The following is a 20,704-nucleotide window of genomic DNA, read 5'->3' as shown; positions in this document are numbered from 1 at the left end:
TCAACCCCTTTCCCTTTGCCCAGGAATTTTTCCTAAGCAGGGATTTATTTGTAAATAACTGCTCTTCCAATGGCATTGCTTATGTTACTTTTCAGAGTTTAGGGGATTTTTGTTTCCTCTAATTTGATAAACCCTTGTGTCGTTATGAAAAACCCGTGCTCTGGCCATGCAGCATCCCAGGCTCCTGCCTGGCTTTGGAGGAGAAAGAGAACTTGGAGCATTTCAGGGGAGGTCAGGCACTCAGCAGCCCCATGGCACCCTGTGCTTGGGCAGCCTTGGGTGGCACCAAAAACGTGGCTTTGTCTAGGACAGGGTCACACTGGTGGCCTTGGAAAGGGGGGAACCCAGGGCCTGAATGGCTGTGGTGTTAAGCAGAGGTTCAGGATGGACAAAATAAGGCCAGAGGTGGTGGTTCACCCGCTCCTCCTCCTGTGTGACGGCTACTGGGCCACTGGGATGGCTTGTCAGAAATGGAATTTAGGGAATTTGGTTATTTTCAGTGATTCAGCGGGCGCTGTGGGCCTGCAGGGAGAGTCCCAGTGTGGGGGACCCTGTGCCATGGGGTGGATTGGCAGAGAAGTAAATCCTGTCCCCTCTGTCCTTCAGACTCCAGAGCAAGGCTGGCTCACCCCAAGGATGCCCCAGTGGCAGGATGAGGATGTCACACCTGACAGGGGCCTGGGGGTCTCAGCAGCACGAGGCTGGTGGCTGGGCTGGAGGGCTTGGGGACAAGAGGTGTGGTTCTGGTGACAAAAACAAGCTTCTGGACTTGTTGACAGAGCAGTGCTCCCCTAAGCACATGGGTTAGCTTGCTCTCTGGGACAGGGAATATGAACCTGCTTCAGCTTGTGTTTGCCTGTAAGCAGCAGTAGCTGGGTCTCATTTGCTGGCAGCTCCAAACCCCAGCGATGTGAGACAGGAGGTTTATTGTGGAATGAATAGAATAGAGGGTTTAGGGTTTTATTTTTTGCTACTGCACAAGAAAAAATTTGCAGCTCTGTAATATTTAAAATCTCAGTGAAATTTTAGATGAAGTATTTTAAAATATGCTGGACTGGCATTTAAAAATATCAGTGATACCTTAGGAGTGTGGCAAGCAAAACTTCCAACTGTGTCTGAAAAGCAGCTGTTGCGTGTGTGTGTGTATCCATCTTCCCAGTTATTTCTACTGTGAGTAGAAAGAGTATTTCAGAAAAGTGCTAATCTGGAAGAACCAGTCTGATTTCTTGTCTTTGTGGGTGAGTTAAATCAGGGTGCCTTTGTATGAGCCCTCCTTTTGGGCACTTTTCTTCTTACAGCCCTTTCTAATGCTCAGCTCTGGAAGATTTACAGGAACAGGCTTTTAAAAACACGGGTTTTGTGTTTATAGGAGGTAGAAACAATTCAAGCTTGGTGACTCTTCAGAGTTTCTGTTCTCCTGATCACTCTGGTGCCATTCTGCACGTGATCCCACTGGAATTTCTCAAGCACACCAGTGGCACACAGCATTTCTTGGAGAGGTCTCAGAAGTGCCTCTTGCAGCAGCACCACCACCCCCCATGGCACTGAAGGTACCCCCAAAGCACCTGGGATGAAGGCAGGGTGCTGAGCATGGGCTGCACTGCAGCAATGCCCAGTGCAGCATGCCACAGGCTTTGTGTCTGTGTGTGGCTGGCGTTTCCCTCCTGCAGCAGCCCCTGCTTGTGCCCGGGTGATGTGTCCCCTGTGAGCTACCGAGGCTCAGCTGGAGTGGCTCCATCCCATCTCCTGGGTTTAGGAAGTCAGGTACTTTTAAAAGAGAGATACTGTATTATTCTGAGATGTCAGGGCTTTTGTGAAGTTATGCTGGATTTGATCTTTCATTTTGCTCTGTATGCACAATGAATTACTTCTGTGCAGGGAGCTCAGTCTGCAAGATCTCCGGGGCAGGGAGCGAATCTTTGCTGTCACCACCCTCTGACCTCATCTCTCTGTAGCCACGTCAGTGAGATGGGCAAGGTAACAGCCTTGCCTGGCTTCTGGTGATGGAGAAAGGGTTTCCTGGAGTAGCCCTGGGTGTGCCTCTCCCCTCAGTGATCCTGAGGCGGATCCAAGAACCCAGGCAGCCACCTCTGCCTGATGCAGTGCATCCAGACCCCCCTACCCACCCTTCCCACTGGAAAGGAGGAGCACCAGAGTCCTTGTGTGTTTGGCTGCCACAACCCAGGGGCACCAGGAAAGCTGAATGGCCTCAGTATGGATTTAAGGGTAGCTCACTGCTCCCTTGGAGCTGTCAGATGTTTTTTCCCAACACATGTTCCTCTCTCAGTGTCTAAGGTAAGCTGAAGTGGAACACAAAGTGAATGCACTTGAAAACACCCTCCCCCAGGTGGTTTTCCATTTATGCAGCAGGCTCACTAATTGCAGAAAGAGTGATTACCCTTTCAAGAAGGAAATAGAAACCTTGATTACTTTGAATGTGTGTTAGTGAAATGTGGTTCTGATCCCAGCTGGGCAGAAACTGTGGTTCAGTAAAACTTTCTGAAAATGCTCCCATAGGAGCAGCACGGGGAACCTGTCTGAGACTGTTTTTATCCTGTTCCCATTTGTGATACCCTCAAAAGGGGACTGAACTTTGCATCCCAGATCCCTAAAGGGAGCAGAGTCCTTTCTCTCGTGTTACTGGTGTGCTTCAGCTCACAGGAGCTCAACAAGCTGCTGAATGGGGAAAAAGGTTCTGTGGGAGATGTAAAGACAAGGAGCCAACCCTTAAGTGAAAGTGTGGAGATAATCAAAACTGGCTCCAGTGCCAGCTGTGTTCTGTCTAAAGAGCATCCAGACCATACAGTGGTTTTGGTCTCACTACTTTCTGAAGAAAGGACTGCAGAAAAATTAGGTGACAACCCTAACAAATGCTATAAAGCAGATAGAACCATAGTAAATAGTGCTGGTTATAAAATATCACTTTCTTAAATGGAAAGTGCAGGGGTTGTTTTCTTCTTAATGGGCTGATGCGTGTTGTAAAGTGTATATATGTATATGATCAAAATATGTGTATATACATATATAGGTAGATGGAAGGATGATGTTTTTCAGAGCCAAGTCTTGAAACAGACCAAATTAACCACTTCTGCTTTTTACTATGGCATGGTGAGGTGGATTTAAGGATGAATTGAGCAAGCTGTAAATTTAAGAACAAACTCATTTGTGGCTTGAAATTAATTATTATAACCAACATGGTAACTTAATCTCACAAAAACACGAGTTTATTAATAGGTGAAGGAGCTGAAGAACCACACAGTCCATCCAGCCCTCTGATAGAGTTTCCTAATCTCAGTTACGAAATTCAATGCTGCAGTTTTACAAGGTACATATTCTCAATTAGTGAATGTTACAGAACATAAACATGAAGTGAATATTTGTATTAATGAGATTCAAACAAGTCAACTGAAAGAAGTATCAACTCTAGTTATAACACATGGTGAAAAGAATCAAATTTGGAATGTGATCATATATACTGTTGTACATCAGACAATATGTACACTGTTTCATATTGCATGACATTCATAGCATATTCATAGAAAAGTCAAACTAAATGATGGCTTAAAAACTGTTATCACTGAAATTTGCTCACTATGATTTAAAGTGTTGATATTGACTGAGTTAATATTTTCATTGTGTAAAAATACTGTATATAGTAGAAACCCTTCAGCATCTTCCACATTCAAATAAATGAAAGTTACAGTTTGGTATTTGGTGTTCAACATCTTAAATTAAACGGCCGATTCTTTCTGGCCCTCGGAAGGAAAAACAAATCATGAATATGCTCAATCTGGTTTGACTAGAACGTTTCTCTCTTGAAGACCTTGCTTCTGGAATCAGAGACTAAACCTCGACCTCGGCTGAGGTGCGGCTGGGAACACTAAAACATCTGAACACACTTAAAAAGGTGGAAAGTCCATAGCCATTCTACACACTTTCATTTATTGTCTGGACAATTAAAGTACAAATAATTCAAACACAACAAGGTTATGAAAAAAACATTTACAATACTTTCCCTCAGAAATGATCTAAACTAGCAAGGTTAACATGAAGTCATTCATTATAACTAAAGTATACAACTGCCTGGTCCTAAGAAAGATTTTTTAAATTATTATTATTATTCAGATAGTAAAACACATCGTAGAGAAAAGATTCTGACATGCCTTCCCCACTAATGCTTAGCAAATGCATCAAAACTTTCCCAGCAAACTGCGCTCATTCATAGCAGATGATGTATAAAGGTTTCCCTGAACATTGAATGAGTGTTCCTTTAAACTAAAATCTAACATTGTTAAAGTAAAAAACTGATAAAATTATGATGCAGCCTTTGCTTTTAGTTATTTGTCTACTACAAAAGTTTGCCTCTTCAGTGTGAAAAAACAATACTTAGTCTACATGCAGTTAGTGGGTATAGCATGGAAAAAATGCACAAAATAAGCACAAGTTATAAATAACCATAACGTTTTATTACCATTAAGACTAAACTTGTATTGAAAAGATTTTATATAACAAGACAAGAAAAGCAATAGCAAATTTAACTATCAACTAGATTATGCATAGCGAGTAACTGTTTCTAGTACTCAGGGAAGAGCATGACCCTTTTTTGTTTTAAATATATAACCGTACAAAGCACAAACATACTAAAATGATCAGTGCACTGGACATGGGAGAGCACCCCCTCAGTCATTTTGTTCCCTTAGCTCTGTTTTCCCCAATCTGAATTACATTAAAATAAAGACCCAGTTGTTTTCTTTTCTACTGTGCAGTAAGAAAAAATATTCACAACAAACATGACAATATATCAAACAATATTTCTACACAAGTTACCTTGATACCTCTGTCACTTAAGTATCATAAGAAAACATTTTAAGACATATACAAACAAAACTAGCAAAGTGTTACAACTTATAATAAATTAACCAAAAGAAAAAATAACTTTATATATATATATATTTATATTATATATACACATACACACACAACAAAATGACACAATAATATGCTTCTTCCCATAGTTTAAGTAAACAAATAAGTAGACTAGCCAAACTAGCTATATTTGATTTTGGCCATATGCATCACATCGGCAATTAAATAAATAAGTGTTTCAAGCAACATAAACAGTGTTCCAAATGTGCCAACACAGCCCAATTATATTAGCTTGGGCTATAAAGTGAATTTGAAAATTCTTAACAAATTTAAAGCAAATGTATTTTTTTCTAAACACATTACATTTAACTATGATACTAAGATATGTAAATAATTTTGTAGCACCTACTGCTCAAACCAAGGAAGTTTTTGATCAAAAAATTAATTTTTTTAACTTTTGTTCTGCTGATATCCCATACTGATGACTTAAAGAAAAACCGTCTTGCAACTCATCTCCTTGCTTTTGGGTTTTGACTGTGGGTAACTGCGTGCCTGGGAAGAACACTCTCCCGTACTGTATTTAATATTTTTATTACATGCTATGAAAAGATACGAAGATCATCTGTTTGTAGCCCATCCTTCAAAAAACAATCTACTAATCCAGTTTAAAACACACATCTTGATCTCTAAAAAGTTACCAGTGCAGTATGAACATGACAAAGTTGTCAATTTCCCCTAAATTAGCCAGTCAAAATATTTTTTCTCAAATCCAGATTCTCTTGTAAAAATTCTTTATATTTTATAAAAATAGATTTTTCTTGAAACCCATTTTCAGCAAAGAGACCACCTCTTTGGCAACATTGTTAATGTTATTTAAATTGTTATGTCATCAGGTATCCCCCGTTACCCCATTCCCTAACAGAAGACTGTTTAGTTCACATGATACAAAAGAAAAAAGGAAAAATAAAAAAAGTTGCAAAATTATGTTCTTCTTTTTGCAATTTTTATTGTTCCTCTTTAATTTGTGTGGGGGGTTTACCAATCTGATTCAATCAATGTTTTGAAAAAACAGAAAAGAAAACAAAAATCTTTTTTTTTTCTCGCTTTTAATCCCATTAGTTCGTAAAAATTGTTTTTTGTTTTATTATTTTTTCAAATGAGTGAATGGTCATCTTAAAAAGACCCACCTTCAAGGAAGGTAGTAAAACTAGCTGGCCGGGTAAAAATCCCTGCACATTGTTATCTATGTATATTATATTCAACAACGACAGCTATGAAAGAACATTCAATGCATCAAAGGTTTTTTTTTTTTTCTAAGCATTATAAAATCCTTTCCTGTTCCTCACAGGATATCCAATGTTTTAATACTTAGGCAACACTGGCTTATAAAGTCCATGGTTGAATATAAGCCTTGAAGAGTTTTTTTTTTTTGTTTTGTTTTGTTCGTATATATATTTATATATATATATTTTAGTAAGTAAGGATATGAAATTCAGGATTTGTGGGTTTTATTGGTTTTAAAGGAAACTTGCAATACTCTGTCTCCTAAACGGTATCCATTAAGGCTGGCAATGGCCATGGCAGCTTCGTCGTAGTTGGTCATGGTGACAAAGCCAAATCCCTTGCACTTGTTGGTGTTGAAATCACGGATCACCTTGACATTATTGACCGCTCCAAAGGGACCAAACAACTGCCACAGCACGCTCTCATCCGAGTCGGGGGACAAGTTGTAGACGAAGATGCACCATCCAGTCCCGGTGTGACCAGGGATATTCATTCCCACAAGGCTCGTCATACCATCAATTGTGATCGGAGAAAACCTACCGAGCAAAAAGAGGGGTCTATTCTAAATATATCTCTTGGCACGAGCTATAGGGCTCCAAGACTTTAAAGTAAATAAGCCAATGGTACTGAAGGTTCTGGATCCTGTCCCTGGAAGATGACCACAGAGCCACCCTCGCTCTCTAACTCCTGCTGAAGCGGAGGGGAGCTGTGCTAAATAAATAAAATCGCCAAATCTGGGCATAAATGCATCTCCCTCCAAGGATAAGCCCTGCTTGGATGTGTACAAAGACCTCAGAAAAGAAATGCTTGAGGACAATCTGAGTCAGAGAGGGCCTGCACATACTGTGATAAACAACAGCTCGTAAAAAGGGCCTGTAGAAATTTGCCACTTATTTCCAGCACTGATATAAGTTTCAGGACAACAGAGATCTAATGCTTCATCTCATACTAGTCTGCAGAGAAAAAAATCCAAGCAAGCTTCAAGACCTATTTTAAAGATTAATAAGAAATGCCTTTGTCAGGATTCAGCGGTAACGGTAACTTCTTCAGCTAAAAATACTATTAGAGAGATGTCTTTAAGTGGTAGATTTTATTTCTCCTCCTAACATGGTCCTTAATTGACATACACTGGGGAAAAAATCCAGGTGATAAAGAGTCCTAAAGCCAGCCACATATGAAAGAAGGTTTATGCAGCAATTGTAGAATAAGTAGAACATAAATACAATTAATGAGCACATCACTGATACCTTCATACTCTGAAGCTTCATTTCCATGACAGGCTTTAGGTTCTTCAAAAAGTCAATGCAAGGACTAACTTCCAGAATTCAATAGAGCACCCTACTGTTTCTCCTTCACTGTCCTTTAGGACTTTACCTCGAATATCCCAAGAGAGCAGATAAAGCCAGGAGTTTAGGAACACAGATCCATCATGGGATAACAAAAGCTGGGCAGGATCTATGGAGATCATCTGGATCAGCCTCCTGCTCCAAGCAAGGCAAACTTCCCAAATGAGACCAGCTGGTCATGGCCCTGCAGAGGGAAGCTTAGGAAATCTCCAAAGACAGTAACTCCACTCCTGCAGCCCCTGCTGCAGGGTTTCATCCTCAGTGCGAATGAGTTTCCCTTATGCTCAAGTGGAATTTCCCCTGCTGCAGCCTGTCACTGCTGATTCTTGTCCTCCTGCGTCCGACCTCTGTGGAAAACTTGGCTTCACCTTCTTTCTAAAGCCCCTTGTAGGCAGCTGAAGGCAGCAGTCAGGAGCTAAACTCTACATTTGCCTTTCCCCAATTTCAGCGTGTTCCTGCAGCTTCCCAAGGTCTCCCCAGTGGCAGCCATGGCCAGCAGCAGTGACAGCCCCTGCTCCTCACCAATTTAGTGTCACCCGCTAATGCGAGGAGGGCGCAGCGCAGCCCATGACTCAGGTTATTAATGAAGATGTTAAGCAGCATCAGCCCTCAGGATCAACATAATTTTCCTTTCATCAGTGTGGAAAAAAAAATTGACATGCTTTCTGAAGCTACACTTTGGGATATGTTTTAAAATAACAACTGCACAGAGGAAATGTCTTAAAAATCCAGTTTCACGTGTACCTTCAATATGATGAGTTTCAATACCAGAATGGAATAATAATTCCTCAGGATTTTCTGAGCGATGATTGAAGGAGCAGAGGGAGATACTCTGTTGCTGAGCGAGTTCTTGAGCTCTCCAAAACTTTTTACACTTGTAATAATTTCCACATTTCACAATCTGCACAATATTATGCAGTGTATATTAAATAACCATAAAGGAAACTGCACACTTGATGGTTGCTCACTGTTCTGTTGACGCCTGACGGCACTTTTTATGTATATTCAGGGAGAAAGAAGACACTTGGAATATACATCTTAAGCTGAAGATCATCACTGGGGTGTAGCTGTGCTGTAAATGAGCAGTTCACAAATGCTCACAGCATCAGATCCTCAGGAAGGTTTGCAGACAGTTTATTAAAAATCCATGGCAATTTTCCAACTCAACTTCACTTTTGCAAATCCTTATCTCGACACATTTTAGTTTCTCTCCCACACAGTGAAACCAGTGACATTATCAGAACAGTTCAGCACAGAAAGGCTGGACAAGGCAAATTTCTACTGCTCTTTCCACTGCAGGTGGAAATAAGCATTGGAAATAAGGCACAGCCAGGGCTTGTACAAGGCAACAGATTCAGCTCATTTTGGAATCTGGAAGATGGGACTTCAAGCCCATTGCTGGCCAGTGCTGACTGTGCCAGTAACATACATAAGCCAGCAAACACTGGTTTTCTGGAATGTTTAAATTTAACACTCAGTGAAATACAACACTGAGGACACACCATGCTCTAAGTAAGGATGAAATAAAACCCATACAATGCAAAGCTGTGCGTGTCACAACGCATTATAAGGATTTTGCATTTTAAAGAAATGCTGCCCTGATGCAAAGGGTTAAAGTTTCCTACAGTTCACTGGAGAGCAGCTTTCCCTGGAAACCTTTAGGAGCTATGCAGCTTTCAACTATTTATGTGCCATGAGCACAGCAGCTACTGTAAATCCAACAAAACATGCATGAAACTGGTGCAAGTGTATTGACACAAATACAAGATCACCTATCACATAAGGAGCTTTGCTTCTAGCAAGTGATCTGAAATTAGCCTCAATAAAACCTTTTTTCCACATCAGCATGTCTCTTTTTCCATCAGTACCACACAGTTAGCACAGGGAGAGCCAATCTCCTGTTTCTGAAGCAGCTTCAGAAATTATCAGTGTGGTATTTTTTGTCACCCTGCACCTATAAATTCAGGTTTTGCCAGTGCAGGTACAATTGCCAAGGTTTGCTGAGAGGAGATAAGAACTAATTTAAGATGCCTGCAAAATGACTTTGAACACTGCTGTGTTTTTAGAGTAACACTGCAGACAATGTTGAGAAAGCAGATGTATAACCTATAAAGGCAGGTAACTGCTCTTTTCCCTCTGCTCAGGCTGAGCCTATCCTGCACCACACGCCAGCCCAATTCCAGCAAAGGAGCAACAGCAGCAAAAACCCAGGGAAACCTCCCAGAACAAACCCATCCTTCTGACACTGACCTGCACCTCGACAGACACTCGACTGGGAGTGTTTCCATGTTTCTGATGAGATTTAAAGAGCAAATAAGGTGGGAGAGCACAGGAGAAGAGCTGTATGGCAAAATCAGGCAGGGGTTCTGACTCACCGCATCCCCACCGCCACTAAGGATATCCCAGCACAACCAACGCGCCCAGCAACACCAGCACTGCTGCTGCTGGGGAGAAGCTCTGGTTTGACTTTGCTCTTGTGAGTACTCAAGAGTTCAGAGCTGTACTGAGTTTCTGAGGGGTTAAAAACCCCACCTTACTGTCTGCTACTAGCTGCTGTACAGATATACTTACCATACCTTTTTAGAGGATGAGCCTCAAACAAAAGCTCAAGTAATTTTCAAGTGTGGTGAGTAGAAGATTTCAGAAGATTAAGTAGTACTTTCTCATCTTAATCTGGACATCTTAGGGCAACATCAGGAATAAGACTACACCTTGGTTTTGCTGCAAGGATCGCTTATGCTGATGTTGCCATTAAAAGAAACACTAACAACACATCATCTCAATTTTAGCTACCAAACATACTCATGGAACAGCAGAAATGTTGACAGATCAGCTGAGCTTTCACACATGCGTGCACATACAAACACACAGCTATTTTAAACAAACAAAAAAATAAATTTCAAGGACTGAAAAAAAAAATTTCAAAGTATTAAACCTGTAACAAAAGAAACTTTGGGCTGATTGAGGTGCACACAGCTGTATTTTCAAGTCAAATTTATGATGTCAAATGAGGGAGAAAGATGGTCTAAACTGTAGAGACCACAGCAGCCTAATTCTGATTTTTGACTTAAATTTTCCATTACCGGATCAGAGATTTGTTAAAAAAAATCAAGTTAATAGTTTTGATTCTGGAAAAAGCACCACTTACTTAGCAGAGCAACTGCAATTTCAATGCTTGTAGCTGTGGCACCTAAACCATTTGAGAAGCCCACCTGTAAATAAAAAAAGGTTGAAAAACCCCACAGAACTTGTGCGTGAGGCCTTTAAAGTAACAAAACCAACTGAAGTCCAAACTTAAAAAGAATTTGACATGCTGGTGGAAGAAAAGAAGGGATAAAAAAAATAAAGTTAGTGAATTAAAAAAAAATAAATTGTAGCACCAATCTGTGCCAACACGGACATCTGGCAATCTGTGGAATTCTAATTACCTCTTTACGCCATAGGCCATATTAAGCAAATTGTCCAGCCTGAAAAGAGAAGGAGGGTCTTTGGGTTAATGTCTCACAGATGGCAAGATCGCTCAATGGAACTATTATTAATAGTGTTCCATTTTCAAAGAAGAAACGTTCAACAAGTTTCCCACACATCTAAGGAGCCTAACAACTCCCGGCCTGCTTTGTTAAGTCTGAGGTTGTGCTTAAATTTCCACCAGAGCATTTAAAAGCCTTTTTTAAACTTGTCTACAGTCTAGAGAAAAGCTTAACCTTCATAGCTTGGTTTTAAAAAATGCACTTAGGATTTGTCTTTTTTTTTTTAATAATTCAACTTTTTTTGGTAATTTAACTGCTCACCTTATATTTACAGTTAATTTAAAAATAAAATATTAAGTCCAAAACTGCTGGAACTGGAAAACTTCTTGATAAGCTGCTTTAGTATAATACATTCTCCCCATTTTATTACATATATTTAGCATTAATCCTTCATGACAATCTAAATTGACCACCAAATTTTGCAGAATATAATCATCTGCTTTCCATGGCAGCACAATAAAGTCCTTCTGTCCATGGAATGATTCAGTGATAACCTCAATGGACACAGCTGCATGCCAAAGACACAAAAACAAGTGTAAATTTAATGTATCCAATGACTGACTTTTTATGATCTTTAATTCATTAGCACTTTTCATCACTGACAAACTAAAATTACTTCTGAATAATTCTCTAAAGCCAGTGTGCAACTCAGTTATGCAAATATGTCCAAGTTTTCTTTCTTGAAGGCAGACTTTTTTATTTGAAAGCTGGGTTGCCTGAGAACCATTAAGTATGAAAGTAATAGGAACATCACATACTGCTAACTCTGCCTTATGCATCAGATGGAAACAGTATATTCAGAATGCAAAGCATAAAACATCCCCAAAAGCATCTGAAGACTCACACCAAAGACTAATACAAGGTCTCTTTATACTAAGAGCAGATATCTCAGGCTAATAAATTTAATGATACTCCTGCTGACTGGGACAGACTCAGCTTTTTTCCTGCTACCAATCCACTGTCATTAACATCAAAGTCTAAGCTGCATCAAAACTGTAGTAATATAGCAGAAAATAAAAGCATTACCCAAAAAGAGAGAAAGAACAGGACAGTCACTGCTCATTTGATTACCAGAGTAACTCTATTCTGTCCTCCCTTTTTTCTATGAGCCTTCATGAGATCTGATTGTACAGTACTTCAGCTGTTTTAGTAAATACAACCTGACTACTGCTGTCAGCAGATTTTCCTCCTCATTCTCCAGGAAAGAATATTTAATTTTACAAACAAAATCAGGTCAGCCTACGCAACTAAAGCATATTTTCCTGCACAGCACCTGCCCCACATTGTTGTCACTGGTGGAACCTCAGTTCTTTTCCAGGTTATTACCTGAATCTCTGAGCCTGGTGGTGAAGTGGTCCAGGGTAGCGTCTGTTGGGAGACTGATACAGCTGTGAAAGGAGTGCCTGGCTTGTTTTCTGGCTGGGGTTATTGGCAAACTTCACAGTAATTGGTTCTGTAGCACCACTAGGCTTCTGGCCATTTAGTCCCTTTATGGCTTCTTCTGCCTCTATTCTCTTATCAAAACGGATAAATCCCACACCTCGAGAAACCCCTGGGAAGTAAAAACATGTGAAGAGATGAATATTTGTAGGAACAGCCTCATTTACGCAACGCGCAAACTGAACAGTGGGTTCGACTTCACACAATAGGTGGTTTGCAAATTAAGAGAAGTCCTGTAAAGAAAAATCCTCTTCCTAATCCCAATGATTTTAAGTAAACAATATTCTGTATTTTGATAGTCCCTCATTAAAGAGGCAGCAGTTATACCTCTAGTTACATTTATAAGGAAACAGGCACTGCATTTTACACTATGAATCAAAAAAGCCCAGACGCAGACATTTGCGATTTTGCCACTTCAAAAAAAAAAAAAAAAACAACAAACCCATGCACTTATCAAGAAAAGTTTTCTTTTAACCTGTGACTTGATCAACCAGAATCCGTGAGGTGATGATGCGCCCATATTGTGAGAATAACTGCTCTAATTCTTTCTGGGTCATGGTTTTGGGAAGGCCGCTGACATACAAGTTCGCATCCCGGATGGAGGCTGAACTTGGACGGGCATACGACACCTACGGAGAGAAAAGGAGAGGAGTGTTAGTGAGCTACAGCCACCCTGGGCATTTTGGACAGACAATGTTCCCTTCTTTCACAAGACACAACCCTGCAGTTCAGACAGGACCTGTTCTGCCAAACCAGCAGAGCCAGGAATGGCTGGAGGAACAAAGGAAGAGCTGCAGAGACTTTAAAACAGACACAAGGGTTCTGAAGCGCAGTGATAAAACCCCATTGTTCAGAGGTGGATTAATGTGCACCTTCCCACGCACGGCTCTGTGAATTTGCCCCCACAGGTGTGGGTGTGTGGATGATTTGCCGTAGCCAGCCCCGCACGCTGAAGTTCCCTCATGTTTTTCTTTTCCCCCTCCAAGTGTCTGAAACAGATCAGGTTATTTGCAGAGCGATCTTTTGTGCTCTCTCTTTGTGTTTGCATCCTGAGCTGGCAAGATCTGTTCTGGATGAACAGTAAAGTACTGGTGAAATTAGACTAAATGAACATCTGCTCAGGGAGCTGTAGACTGACACTCATTGTCGGATCTGCAATTTATCACGAGAAGTTCCCTTGCATTATAAAGCCCAGAATCAGACCATAAAATATTATGACCAAGCAAACAAGAAAATCTAGCTGAGGCTCTGCATGTGTGCTGTTGGAAAATTACTAATTCAAGCCTCTTAGCTGCTCTTCTACCTATGAATCAGATTTATAATTATAATAGGTATAAAGGCATAAAAAGCCTTCTGCACTTTTAAAATAATATATACATTTAGAATAAACACATTTAACATAATAAAAACACTTCCTGGATAAAGCCTAATGGCAAATTTTCAGCACAGATCATGAATTACTTTGCAGCACATCTGAAAAAGCATTGGAAACCAAGCTGAATATCCTGCACTTCATTTTGATTTATTTCAATATAAACAGATCAGTACTCTCCTGCATTATGTCTTAAAATGTGTCTAGGAAGGAAGTGGGGGGGGGGGTTCCCATCACGAATACAATACATTCAGCAATTGTATTCCCTTTTTCCTGAGCCTCAGCCTGAACACAGATGATGTCAAATGCATGTCTATGTGTTTTATGTGTCAAAGAGTTGTCTTTATGCACTCCACACCTAAAAATAGATGTTGACTCAACACAGAAAATTATGTTAATGACTAATATTTGCTTCCACAGTCTTCTCTGCATAATAGCAGACAAACTCTAAAGATGCTAGATTTTAAGGTTTTTGGCAATTTCTTTATAACTTACATGTTTGTCCATAACCTTTTAAATCTAACATTTACAGAGAAGGCTGGGGAGAGGAGGTGGAAAATTCAGGGAAAGAAATATGAAATAAGGGTTAGATAAAACATTTGCATCAATAGAGGGAAGCTCAGGCACAAAGCACAAACGCTCAAGCAGAACATGAGGAGAAACCTTCAGGTGCTGAAAGGAAGAAGGATATTGGGGTAGAAATTATTCTGTGCCACAACCCATGAGCTCTTGATGGGGTGCAGCATTTCCATCACTTCCCTGCTGGTTCTGAACACCCCTCTGATGGACCCAGGACCAGAACACACACGGATGGCACCACTCGGCTTTTATGTAACAAGGCTCAATCCAGACCCTGGGGACACCAGGGATAATCACATGGTGCTTTTGCCTACAGCTTGGTTTGGTGCTGGGGCATTTGGAAAAGCAGACTCTCCCTCCCCACTCTGCAAATACCTCACCTTGAGAGGGCACTGTAAGAGTTCAGGCATCTACAGTTTAACCTACTTTAGGAACAACAGCTTAAAAAACATTTGAGAGCCTCTCTGGGAGTGAGGGTAGGGATCTTACCTATTCCTCAAAACTGAGAACAGCAAAATGAATAAAGTTCCTGGGCAAACAGCCAGGGGTTTCCTTTGGGTTTCTCACTCTGGCACATTCATTAACCAAATGCCACGTTACAGGGAAGATGAAAAGTATTGGGATATGCAAAAAACACTACTTCCCAGAGCAATGAGTGCCTGACATTTTATATATATATACAGTTCTACTTACAGAAGGCTCTCTGCTCTTGTGCGCCTTGCAGGCAGGCAGAGCAAGGAGAAGCTGCTCACACTCCCAACCCTCCACTCACAGCACATGTGAACACCTATTGCTGCTCAGGTCTAGGTTTTATTTCCTCCTGCAATCAAACATTCAGGCTGCAGGGGAGCCTGAGCCAAAGAAAGAAGCTGCCAAAAGCAACTCAGCCGTCTTTAATATCAAGGAGAAAAGGTTGCAGAGCTGAATGGACTCAAGGCTAGTAATGTCAATTATTTATCTGCTTTTGAATCTTTTTCATCTTCCCTCTGAGGTCAGCCAATGACAAATCGATTGGTTAGAGTGTGCCATCCTGCTTTCAAGCTATTATTCAGTTAGTGCTGAGGACGGGATGTCTTCCTGTGTGTGAGCTATCAAAGGAAGAAATCGCCCACCCTGACCCTCCATCACACCAGAAGCTCCTTATGCCGTGTGAGTTAAAATGGGAGCAAAAACCAGCTCCCATTTTATCCCTGCAAACCGCAAAGCGCTGCGTGAGGACGCTGCATTAATTCTTTATATTCACACTCAAAAATGATTTTTTTTTTCCCTTCCTTTGCTCACGGCAGTGTTAGCACCCTGTAATGAAACAGAGCGTTGAAAAAGAAAAGAGTATGAATTCCTTGTGGTGGCTAGGATTCCAAATAATGAGCTAGAGAACACCAAGCTACTGTTTGACCCAGGCATTTCTCAGCATTAAAATGTTTGTCCGTTCGTACAACGGTTGAAGGTCGAACCATGGTGCTGGATTTCGCTGCAGAAGATCATTTAGGAGTTCTGCGGTCAAATTTGCAAGGAAGATAATAAAATATTGTAGAATTCATTTAATGGCTTGCTGGCCTCAGATGTTAGTTTCTATAAATACATATATAATAACTATGAAAAACATTTAATAGGACATTTCTCATCTGACATTGAGCATTAGCCAGTGTAAGGGCTTCTCTTCATAATAAACAGCTATCTCCAGAGGCTGCACCACTGTTTCCCAATACCACTGCAGCATCAGAAGGTCCAGCATTTCATATCTTCCATGGCAAAGCACATTTTTCTTCAGGTGCACAGAAAATATCTCCAAGTAATTATCTTCCCTATTGATTTCCTACCTGCTTTCCCATATAGAAAACTTTTTGAAGAATTACTAACCTCGAGACTCTTCAGAACATAAATTGAAGTGGCCTGGCCTTCCCAAGCCAGAGCCCACAGCAAAGGCACCAGAGGCATGAACACATCCCATTTGTCTTCTGGAACAAGCAACAGCAGCCATTTGAATGCTGCCATTTAACCACTTTGCTGCTGCTCCCTGTAAGAGAAGCCTTCAACTCCTGTGCTAATCCTGGACTTCTCAAATGTCCAAGTCCATTTCTAGAAGCCTCCTTGTAAAATTCAACTCTGGTCTGCTATGAAGAGGAGCTGCATCATCCTTTCCTGGAATGACATGCTCTGCCAGCACAGCCACCCTGCCCTGGACACACCTGAGCAGCAACCAAGCAGCTAATTCTGCAGATGCCAACCTTCTCTGAGATGTGTCTTGCTCTGCATCTACCATTCCTCACCTGGAGAATGGAAACCATGCAGGAACCTTGAATGAGGATGCAGCACAGGCACCCAAGGACCACCAAGTCACCCACCCAGGGCACTTGCAGTCCCCAGAACACCTCTCCAACCATGGGCAGCTAAGGGGCAGTCAGTGTTAAGTGACTCTCTGGGCAGCTTTCAAAAAGTCTGTGTAACATTTAAAAATATCAGACTTCTTGGTGACCTTATTACAGAGACTTTGCTTTGTCCTTTTGTGACCCCCCGAGATACAGGATTTCTTGTGTGATTTTTGGGGTGAGTCACTTGGCTTTCTTCTGCTTCAAGTCCAGTTTAAAATGGGGACAACCCTTCCCTCATTTGCTGCCCCTTATCCCACTAGTACAAACTGGAAGAGCTTTAACACAACCACTCAAAAGCCTCACACACAAATAAAGCACAGTCTCACTTGCTTAATGCACATCCAGAACTAGAGGTAAAATCATCTTAGCACCAGTGAACAGGCTATGGCAAAAAGACATTTCCTCGCAACCACTTCCAGACCCTCAACTGTGTCCTAATTTTGTGCAAAACCAGATTTGAGACCCCCTCCTGTGAAAGCTCTGTGCTTTGTCAGAACAAGCAAACACAAAAGCCCTCTGGTCCACAGGCTGAAGACCAGGATCTGGAACACTTTCACATCTGATGCTTGCACTGCTCTGTCCTTTCTCTTCCCTAAGCCCTTGGCTGGGGGATGGAAGGGAGTGACGATGCACTTTACTGTTGAGCGATTCAATACCATTCTACAGAGATTAATTATAATTGCAGGTACAATGGTCTATCCCAACATTTCAGGAAAGACATCCATAGATAATAACCTAGGAACACTCTTGGCTGTATCAAGAGCAAGGCTAAGAGAAATAATTGCTCTGGCTCGGTGGAGTGAAAAGGACTCACTGGCAAAACCAAGGCAGTAAAAAGAAAAATCCCGATTAAGAGAAGATGCATGAAATTAAGAGGCAGAGACTCTCTGGTGCCTGCTGAAAGCAGCAGAACCAAAGCTGAACCTTCAAATGCAGCACTGAAAGGTCCTTGGAGCACCAGTATCATTGCAGGCACAAAGAGTGGAGGAAGGTTTGTTTGTTAACAAGCACTATGAAGTCCAAAGGGTTACACTGACAGAGGCTCCTAAAGAGCAAACCAGGAGTCAACTTCGTTTAGGCTTTCCAGGTCTGTAGCATCTTTCAAGTTTCTGGTCCAAGACTTTGTCTTGGGGAGCAGCAGCCACAGCAAATGACCCCTCTTTGACTAACTGTGAGCTACCATAAAAGAGAACAAGCAGTTAATTTTAGGTGGAGCCATAAAATAGCTACATCCCAAATCTGCAGTTTGTGCCTGTAATGCGAATTTTCAGGAAAGGGGAAAAAAGGGGGTCCAATGCACACAAGACACTCAAAAATGCAAATCCCTCCTTGCTGCAGTCCAACATACTCAGCTACTCCCAGCACCTTCCAACATCCAAACCTTCCATCCCTTCCTCCTTGCAGAGCATCCAAGCTCCTCCTGTACCTTGCCCAGATCTCTCTGTACACCCTCTCCTTACCAGCCAGCCTTGCACAACATCCCATTTCTTCAGAGGGATAGGAGGCTGCAGGCAGTGCCCAGCAGGCTCAGTGGCCCTGGGGAAGCTGTGGAAGAACATGGCTGGAGAACATGGGGTTGTGGCTGAGCATTGCACCAAGGGCACCAGCACCAGAGCTCTGCTACCATCACTGTCAGCAGTCCAGAGCTTTCTGGCTGCCACCCAAATTGTGTTGAGCTCCCCCCACTCCTCCCCAGGAGTCTAGGATGGGGTGCAGGAGATGCAGTCTCTTCCCCAGCACTCCCTGCTGCAACCCCTCCTCCGCGCAGCACGGCTGGAAGGCAATCTTTGTGACAAATGACTTTGTAGGACAGAGAAGTCTGAGGCTGCTGTTATTTGGTTACCCTACAGTGACAGGATGCTTTGTAGTTTTGTGGACAATTACAAGAATTAACATGGACAGATTTAGAGCCCGACAGATTTAGTTTTGTGGAAATAGCTGGCATTTTGAAAAATGCCACAGAAACCAAGATAAATAGGAAGATCTTTCAGCAGTAATGTTACTACTTTATTTTCAGAAAAAGCAGCATTACTTTCTCCCACAGCCTTACTTACTGTATTTTAAACTAGGACCATCCAGACCTATTGATCAAAACAACAGAATATAGCAGAAATACAAAATTTCATGCTATTTACTCAGTTTAACTGAAAATTAAAATAACTAGAAAAAGCCTCTGAGCACAGACGAATCACCTTATCCGTTTGGTATTTTACCATTGGATAGATATGATAGATTTAAAAACTGGAGGTCATCCAGTTGTTTTAAAGGCTCAGAGAACCCAGATTCCTTCTCTCCTCTCTGGGGACATCTCCCTTTGCTCCAGCAGTGTCACAGCATGTACCTGCTCCTGTGAGGGAAGGAAGAAGCAAACCTATTTCTCAGGCAACAGAGAAAAAGGAAGAGAGGGGTGCACAAGACTGCACTTCAGGGGGTCACTGGCTCTTTTTAGATTTCAAACTTCCTTTCAAAACTGTTCTGCCCTTGTTCCAATGAGGCCAGGTCACCTGAATCCCCAAGTAAATTGTAAAACACTTCCTTTGCATCCTTTCAGACGTTGTCCTTTTTTCAGGGCAAAGCAGCAGTTTAAACAATCTGTACCCCATGCATCACACATCTTATTTTCCTTCTGATATTTGATGCAACTGAATTGCCAGGCAATCTTCAACAGCAGCAGTGACCTTTCATATGCTTTTATGGATGGGCAAATTTAATTTCTAAAAATAGATTCAATTTCTGGAATATATATTTATTTCAACACACACTGTCTCTTCCCTCACTCTAAACTGTTTTGCAGAATTATGTCAAGCTTTAGCTGTAAAAATAAAGTGAAGCTTTTCTCTCTCACAAGAAGATGATGCTGCTATGAAATGGCGTAAATAAAATATGCACTATGATCAGCTGAGGAGGAACAAAATGTGTATAACCTATTACCACCAAACAACTCCCTCCAATGCTTTTCCCCAACAGATATTCTGTAAATCGTCACCTCTCAACTTTGACTTGAAAGGGCATCATTGACTTAAATAAAATGCACATAAATATTTTAGCTGCTGGAGTGAAAAGGGATTATTTATCATAACAATGACAGAATAAAAAGAACATTTCTTCAGTTATTTTAGTCCACACATCAGAGTCGACTGTGCCTGGCTGTTCTGCTGATCCTGCTATTAAGCCAGTTCCTCCTGTGACTGCATGGCTGTTTTGCAAAGCATCAGGAGAGAGAGAACATTAAGCTGCCACAAAAATGTTACAGAAGTGAAAAGGACAGCATCTCGGGCCACATGCATAAAATACATATATTATTTTTAAACAGGAATTAAGCCTTGTGGGGTCAAAAAATGAGTGCAAATGCAACTCCCCAGAGCCACCTCATGTTCAGTCTAGGTGCAAGGAACAGCAGAGCCCACGACACAGATGGGACAAAGCCAGCAGGACCACAGTGACCTTGGCAAGTAGAAGTAATTTGCCACTGTAGAAGGCTTTCACAGATTACTCATTTCAACTTGCTTTCCATCAAAACAGCTTCCAAAAGGCAGCCAGAGAAATTCCACCTGGAGGACTGCAGCTACCCAACATACATGGACAGGAGTCAAGGTTCAGCCCATCCATCAATAAGATATTTACAGATTGATTCCGAAGCAAAAAAACCAGCCACATTCATGAAGAAAGCAGAACAAAGTAATTTTCAGTACTTTTCCAGCTCAATGTTGTCCTACTAAATATTTTTTAGTCTACAAAGCTATGTGCTACCAAATTCATTTCTAGATGTTCTCTTGAGAGAGGTTTTTTAATGCACCAATGGTGCATTTTTAGTAACTGTAAAGGGCAACTGCAGCTAAAGTAATTGGGTCTGATAATTAAATATAATATTTCCACATGTTTAAATACTTCAGCCTTACAAAGAACGACAGTGAG

At 41.4% G+C, this 20,704-nt stretch overlaps 1 protein-coding gene across 7 annotated transcripts in view; it reads right to left on the bottom strand.

Moving 5' to 3' along the window:
• Positions 1-3,202: 3,202 nt before the first annotated feature.
• The window catches only part of ELAVL4 (ELAV like RNA binding protein 4), a 64,969-nt gene continuing 47,467 nt past the window's right edge, over positions 3,203-20,704 (bottom strand). For all 7 annotated transcript variants that reach the window (XM_071436699.1, XM_071436697.1, XM_071436704.1 and 4 more), the window contains exons 4-7: positions 12,942-13,095; positions 12,353-12,578; positions 10,925-10,963; positions 3,203-6,686 (exon numbers count right to left, since the gene is read on the bottom strand). In XM_071436699.1, coding sequence (XP_071292800.1) covers positions 6,359-6,686; positions 10,925-10,963; positions 12,353-12,578; positions 12,942-13,095 — 747 coding nt within the window. In that variant the 3' untranslated portion in view covers positions 3,203-6,358. The remainder of the gene's footprint in view (positions 6,687-10,924; positions 10,964-12,352; positions 12,579-12,941; positions 13,096-20,704) is intronic.

Source organism: Agelaius tricolor, unplaced genomic scaffold, assembly GCF_023055355.1.
Source record: "Agelaius tricolor isolate 1412-34295 unplaced genomic scaffold, bAgeTri1.0.p SCAF_11, whole genome shotgun sequence".
Taxonomy (NCBI): domain Eukaryota; kingdom Metazoa; phylum Chordata; class Aves; order Passeriformes; family Icteridae; genus Agelaius; species Agelaius tricolor.
Note: the sequence above shows the minus strand (reverse complement) of the source record. Positions and strands in the feature narration are given on the sequence as shown.